The sequence below is a fragment of the Hylobates moloch genome, unplaced genomic scaffold (genome assembly GCF_009828535.3).
Source record: "Hylobates moloch isolate HMO894 unplaced genomic scaffold, HMol_V3 SCAFFOLD_14, whole genome shotgun sequence".
Classification (NCBI taxonomy): Eukaryota; Metazoa; Chordata; class Mammalia; order Primates; family Hylobatidae; genus Hylobates; species Hylobates moloch.
In genome coordinates, this window is record NW_026652289.1 from 56,239,684 (window position 1) to 56,247,030 (window position 7,347).

At 44.0% G+C, this 7,347-nt stretch overlaps 1 protein-coding gene across 2 annotated transcripts in view; it reads left to right on the plus strand.

The window, feature by feature from the left end:
* Nucleotides 1-1,985: 1,985 nt before the first annotated feature.
* HEXA (hexosaminidase subunit alpha) overlaps nucleotides 1,986-7,347 on the plus strand; it is a 56,830-nt gene continuing 51,468 nt past the window's right edge. Inside the window, exon 1 of one of the 2 annotated variants that reach the window (XM_032174750.2) lies at nucleotides 1,986-2,313. In XM_032174750.2, the coding sequence (XP_032030641.1) occupies nucleotides 2,061-2,313 (253 nt within the window). In that variant the 5' untranslated portion in view covers nucleotides 1,986-2,060. The remainder of the gene's footprint in view (nucleotides 2,314-7,347) is intronic. The other variant, XM_032174751.2, reaches the window with a different exon arrangement.

A 7,347-nucleotide genomic window follows, 5' to 3' on the forward strand; every position in this document is an offset into this window, starting at 1 on the left:
TATGCATAAGAATATTTGGTTTAAAAATCTGGTTAAGTCTAAAAGAGCTTTTTCAGTAATAATTAAATAACTGAATTCCTGTAATCCACCATGTTCGGCCCCATTAGTAATTTTTATACCATCTTTATTTGGATCTAGCCCTTTCATCTTGTGTAACTCTTTTAAGTAAATGACTCCTCCCTTCTGGTACACGTTGAATATCACATAAAAGGGTGCCTTGGCATGTGCTCAGTCCTGAAATTCTACTTTGATCTACTGCTCTCATCTTTGAAACTGCTGTAAACACTCCCCCGAATTATTGACCCTGTTGGCCTGATTATGAACTTGGCTCTTCTGACAATACTTCTCAAATCCTGTACCTTTGGTAACATCTCTCCTGACTGGCAGAGTACCCAGACACTTAATTAATCCTGATGAAAATTAAGATTTAAGCAAAGAAGAAATTAGTGTAAGAATGCAAGCCTTAGGATCTGAAAGTTGATGACTGTGGGATCTAATTTCTGCTTCTTTTGCTACAAGCTCTGTTTTCGAACAATCAACTTTCAAAGACAAATTGCTTGATGAATCTCTGTATTGTCAGAATGTTTCTTTGATTTCCTATCAAAGCCATGTATGTGTAACTAGTAATTAGGTACCTACGACCTGAATATAAATTATCATTATTTCAGTAGCCCTTTATTTGTTTTTGAGAAAGAGCTTCACTATACTGCCCAGGCTAAACTTGAACTCCTTGGTTCAAGTGATCCTCCCACCTTAGCCTCCTGAATAGCTGGGAGTAGCTGGGACTACAAGGATGTGTTATCATGCCCAGTGAAAGCCCTTTATTTTTAAAAGTTCATTTTCCTGATCTTTACATGTATTTTAATACTAAAGTTAAATTTTAAAATTTTTAAAAGTACCTACTAACCAAATAATGCCACCTAATAACAGTAGCATTATTTGCATTATGTTCTGGTAATATAGTGGTGAACAAGGAAGACAGGGTCTCTGATAACTGTGGAATTCTCCTTGATCACTTCTCAAGCCTCTCTTCTGGATACTCACTATTTCTTGGATCTACAGCTCTCTTCCTTCCCCACTTCTGTAGTTCAGTCTCTCATTATTCTCTACCTCCAATAAAAAGGGGCCTCCTAACTGGTTTCTTATGCAACTACTCAACATGATATTTCTAAAATGCAGATCTTTCGGGATGATTTTCAATTGCTCACAGAATAAATTCCTCGACTTCCTATGTAAGGCCCTGCAGGACCAGGCCCCTGTCATTATCTCTGAGCACTCTCCATCTTGCACCCAAAGCCCCAGCAATATCTTACTGCTTTCAGTAAATACATACCGGGGTATGTGGGGTTTTGTCTGGGGAAAGGGGATGTGAGTTAACTAAGAGAGTTATAGTCAGTCTTGAAAGGAAGAGCTCATATTGGAGGCAATGGAATGCCTCAAGCTGGCTCTGAAAGTACACATTTTTTCCAGTCATAAGTAGATCACATTTTTGTGATCTTGTGATCCTCTCTCTAGCAGAGCCGTGCAGACTACCTACTTCCGGCCCTTTCTTGCCCCACGAAATTTCACATCACAACGACTTGTGGTTTTAATCCTCCGTTTTTCTGCTTCTGAAGTTACTTCAGCCTGGGACGTCCTTTACCTCCCAGTAGGCCTGGCGAGCTGCATCACAACATTCAAGATTCACCCTAGAGACCATCTGGGAAACTTTCTTTTCCAAGTCGCCCTGCGTCCTCGCCTGCCCACCCCGTTCTTCTCGAGTCGGGTGAGCTGTCTAGTTCCATCACAGCCGGCACGGCCGCAGGGGTGGCCGGTTATTTACTGCTCTGCTGGGCCCGTGAGCCGTCTGGGTAGCCGAGCAGTTGCCAACGCCCGGCACAATCCGCTGCACGCAGCAGGAACCTCACGTCCAGGCCGGAAGTGAAAGGGCAGGTCCTCCTGGGGTCGCAGGCGCAGAGCCGCCTCTGATCACGTGATACACCGATAAGTCACGGGGGCGCCGCTCACCTGACCAGGGTCTCACGTGGCCAGCCCCCTCCGAGAGGGGAGGCCGGCTGGCCATGGCAAGCTCCAGGCTTTGGTATTCGCTGCTGCTGGCGGCAGCGTTCGCAGGACGGGCGACGGCCCTCTGGCCCTGGCCTCAGAACATCCAAACCTCCGACCAGCGCTACGTCCTTTACCCGAACAACTTTCAATTCCAGTACGATGTCAGCTCGGCCGCGCAGCCCGGCTGCTCAGTCCTCGACGAGGCCTTTCAGCGCTATCGTGACCTGCTTTTCGGTTCCGGGTCTTGGCCCCGTCCTTACCTCACAGGTGAGTCGGACTTGTCCCGCCCTGTTCCTGGGCCCTGAGAGAGCCTGCCTGGGGACAGTTCCCCCAGGGCTCCAGAGACGCCCTCTGGGCTTTTGTCCAGCCCTCTGATCACAGGCACTCCACTTCCTCCTCAAGCTGTATTAGGTTTTCATCCAAAGATAACTACTATAGGACTACGGTTCAATCAGGAGATTAATTTATGGAAAATACTGTGCCAGCAGAAATCTAAGGTGATCCTTCTGACCGTGTTCAAGCTACCCAGGGACTTGTGAGACTGTGACCAAGGGCTGGGTAGGGGAGACCAGAGAAAACACTCAAAACTGGGGAGACATAATACAAGAACTATGCAAAGTTACATACAAGTTTCTGGCACATAGAATGTTTGGCCGGCGGATCACGAGGTCAGGAGTTCGAGACCAGCCTGGGCAACTTAGTGAAACCCCGTCTCTACCAAAAATACAAAAAATTAGCCAGGCGTGGGGGGCGCGCGCCTGTAGTCCCAGCTACTCGGGATGCTGAGGCAGGAGAATCGGTTGAACCCAGGAGGCGGAGGTTGTGGTGAGCCGAGATTGCGCCACTGCACTCCAGCCTGGGCAACAGAGCGAGACTCCCTCTCAAGAAAACAACCCCCCTCAAACAAAACAAAACAAAACAAAAAAAGTGTAAACTGTGAAAGAAATCATAGAACATAAGGAAGTGAGTTTCCAGCGGCCACTTGGAATGGGGTGGTAGATGTAATTAGCCAGGACTGAAAAGAGGGTATTCCAGGCAGGAAGAAGGGCTTGAGCAGAGGCACAAAGAGTTATGATTGAGCTCAAAGTTCAGGTCTAGTGGATGTGATGAGTGGGGGCTGGGGATTGAGGAGGGATGAGGGTGGGGAAAATGTGGGGTTGAAGAGTCGAGCACTTTAGACGTTGGTTTCACATAAAATGGAAGGGGCTAACAGTTTTCTTTTAGGCAGCTATGTAGTCAGTACTGAAAATTGTATTTGAGGATAATTATTCCACGGCACATTGATAAGTCGAGCCAATAATGTAAAGGAATACAATTCTGCTGCATGGGTTCAAAATTTAGAAGTTTCTTGATAATCTCCTGGAATCTAGCTCTTTGGTTATATTGTATAGATGTTATGGGGGTGGGAGCCACATTTACAGTTAAGTCCTAGGGTAATATCATTTTATATGATGTTTCAAGTGGGCTTAAATTACTTTCACAAAAGTTATCATTTGATATATAGAATTAAAAGCATTTAATTAAACAGATGACCCTTAGAGAGTGACATTTGATTTAGGGAAAGAAACACAATCTCAGCATCAGGGTAGTCCTTAACTGGTAAAATGCATTAAGCTGGAGAGGATAAGAGGCCTGCTGTTGAGTGTGGTAGATCACATTTTCCTCTGAATCCTTCATGACAAATAATAGAGTGCCTTACACAAGATTGGCACTCAGAATATGTTGATTTTGGTTATAGAAGAGTTCAAGCCTGGTTTATGGAAAAAAAAAAATCCTTCTAACTGGTATGTGTCAATCTCAGTGCTGGGCACTCTGAAGGTTACGAGAAAAGTCTTAAGACCTAGGCCTAGGCTCTGTAGTTCAATTGCAGAAATATGAAAATATGAAACAGTGGTACACAGTGAATTATAAGATGCTCAAAAGCTTTATAGGTTGTTTACTACTACTGTATACGTGAGAATAATTCCTTTCCTTTTTTCTTTTTTTTTTTTTTGAGACGGAGTCTCGCTTTATCACTCAGCCTACACTGAGGCTGAGTGCAGTGATACGATCTTGGCTCACTACAACCTCCGCCTCGTGGGTTCAAACGATTCTCCTGCCTCAGCCTCCCGAGTAGGTGGGACTACAGGTGCTCGCCACCACGCCCAGCTAATTTTTATATTTTTAGTAGAGATGGGGTTTCACCATGTTGGCTAGGCTGGTCTCGAACTCCTGGCCTCAAGTGATCCATCCACCTCGGCCTCCCAAAGTGCTGGAATTACAGGCATGAGCCACCGCGCCATACCTAATTACTATACTTCTAAATTAGGCCTTCACCTCCATTGCTGTAACACCATAGTTTAATCAAGAAGATAGAAATGGAGAGATTGTAAGATAATGGAATACTATAAATTCCCTAACAAAAGAGATTTAGAGCCAGATAAATTCAATAAGATGTTTATTTCCATATATTACCTTCCTGTAAGTTCATTAGCTTTATTAGTTGAGGGTTCTTGTCCACTGAGAGAAAATGAAAACTGGGTTGGGTAAACATTACCAAAGACTTAAAAGTAACTTCTTTCTCTATTGTTCTTCCCATGGAGTCTTCCCTTTGGAATGTAGTTTCCTGTGGAGGCTTTTAGGTGACTTTGAGCTAAAATCCTAGTTCTTGCAGAAACAAGGATGAAGCAGTAGCATGGGAAACGAATAGAAGGAGAGCAATACCAACAAGGCTGAAGCCAGAATACATTCATTTATGAGTCTGATTTTAGTAAAGAAGGCAACATATGCAGGTTAAATCTTAACTAACAGATTTCCATCCTCTTCCTCCAAACAACTTATTTGTAGGCTCTGGGCCAGTAGGTTTTGTTTGTTTGTTTGTTTTTGTTTTTTTGAGACAGAGTCTTGCTTAGTCACCCAGGCTGGAGTGCAGTGGCACAATCTTGGCTCACTGCAACCTCTGCCTCCCGGTCTCAAGCAATTGTCCCACCTCAGCCCCCTGAGTAGCTGGGACCACAGGAGCATGCCACCACACCTGGCTAATTTTTGTATTTTCTGTAGATGGGGTTTTGCCACGTTGCCCAAGCTGGTCTCCAATTCCTGAGCTCAAGTGATCCCCCTGCCTTGGCCTACCAAAGTCCTGGGATTACAGGGTGGAATGAGCCACGCTGACCGGCCCAGTGTTTTTCCTAATGCAATACAACTTCTGGTTTTTATCCGAACCTGAAACTAAGAATTCATACTCCCTTTTCTGAAAAACAAGTCTGGTACTGAGGTTCAGTTCTATTTTGAATTCACCTTCAAGGGTTAGTCCCACCAGTTGCTAAATGGTCTGTGAAGGTGTTTAGTATTTGCCACCTTTCTTTGTCATTAAGAGGTGTTTCTACCAATTGGAGGGTGTGTGTTGCATGTTGTTGAACCTGTTAAATAGACTTATTTTAGGAACTAGATACTTGAATGAATCTAGTTCCCTGTTTGATTATTAAGCCACATCCTGTTTGCAAAGCAAAGATGTGATTATTGGAATATGGAATGGCACCCATCTAATGTTGCTCCAGACATTTAATAAGCATGGGGTGGAGCATGGTGCTTGATGGAGCTGATAAAGTCCAAATTTTTCCAAGTAAAGTGGCTAAGTCTAATTCTGCTATTAGACTGCATTTTTTTTTTGAGATGGAGTCTTGCTGTGTTGCCCAGGCTGGAATGCAGTGGCGTGATTTTGACTCACTGCAACCTCCACCTCCTGGGTTCAAGTGATTATCCTGCCTCAGCCTCCCAAGTAGCTGGGATTTCAGACGCCCACCACCATGCCTGGCTAATTTTTTACTTTTTAGTAGAGACGGGGTTTAGTAGCGACGGGGTTTCACCACGTTGGCCAGGCTGGTCTCGAACTCCTGGCCTCATGTGATCTGCCCACCTTGGGATTACAGGTGTGAGCCACTGCGCCTGGCCATGACTGCATTCTTCTTTGCTTTTCGTGAAACTGGTTGATAGAAGCCATAGTATATCATAGATATTATAAGGTTCCCATCCTGGTCTGATTTTCACCTGCACATCCCTATGAGTTGCTGAGGATGCCATTGTCCTTGAACAGAATAATCCTGCCCCCCTTCTCCAGCCCTTTTATTCTGGAATGGAAGTAAGATTATTATATAAGAATCTGTATCCTTCTGCAGCCATTATCAGTATCTGATTTGCTCATCCTCAGATATTAAAGAAGTGACTAAGTTAATAAATGGCATAGTTCATTATAATCTGGATCTCCTAAAATACCTTCTTTGGCCATTTCTTCTGTATCTGGAACGTTGTAGATATGTAGTAATTATTTGTAGAATATATTAACGTTAAAAAGCTACTTTGTGTAAATATTTGTAAGAAGGCTTTATGGGTTTGGGTTTTGTTTCCTTTTTTTTTTTTTCTTTTAGAGACAGGGTCTTATTTTGTCACCCAGGCTGGAGTGCAGTGGCACAAACACAGCCCACTGCAGCCTCGACCTCTGAGGCTCAAGCCGTCCTCCCATCTCAGCCTCCTGAGTAGTTGGGACTACAGGTGCATAGCTAATTTTTGTAGAGATGGAGTCCCACCATGTTGCCCCAGCTGGTCTCAAACCCCTGGGCTCAACCACTCTGCCTGCTTCAGCCACCTAAAGTGTTGGGATTACAGGTCTGAGAAGATCATCAAAAAGATATGATTTGCAGATTTTCATTGAGGATTACCTTTCCTTTCAGGTTTCCAATTTGGAGTGTAAGTGTGTGATTCCAGGCAAAGGATAATCACACTATGCTGCTTATTGTGTGATCCCAACTCATGCTGCTCTTAACTCAGCACGCAGTGGGAGATGCATTGGGATTGCATCTAGGAGGGAAACAGATAAGGTCAGGCAGCTGGGCTGGGGAGAAAGAATAATGCCGATTAGTTCTCTCCACTTTAATTGGGCTAGTGGCTAACTATACTTGAACCTTTCCCATGGCAAAGACAAGGCATATTCCTGCCAAAGATGGTTGCCACTAAGTTTATTGTTTTAAAAGCAAAGAGGAAGAAAACAACATGGGAAGAAGGTTTTGTAGTAGAATTACTTTTCTCATGAAGGGGTTTGTGGAGAACGAGGGATACATAGGAGAAATACAGTGATGAATAAATTGTCTTTAGAAAGAAGGTGATGGCAGAAACACAGTTTTTAGTTGAAGGGCAAAATAAGTGTCATATTTCATTTTGAATCCCAGGGCCTAGATTAGCTTGGTCCGCGGTCTTCCACCAGCCTCTCTTCTCACAGCCCTGTTTTTTTCTTTTCTTTTCTTTTCTTTTCTTTTTTTTTTTTTTTTT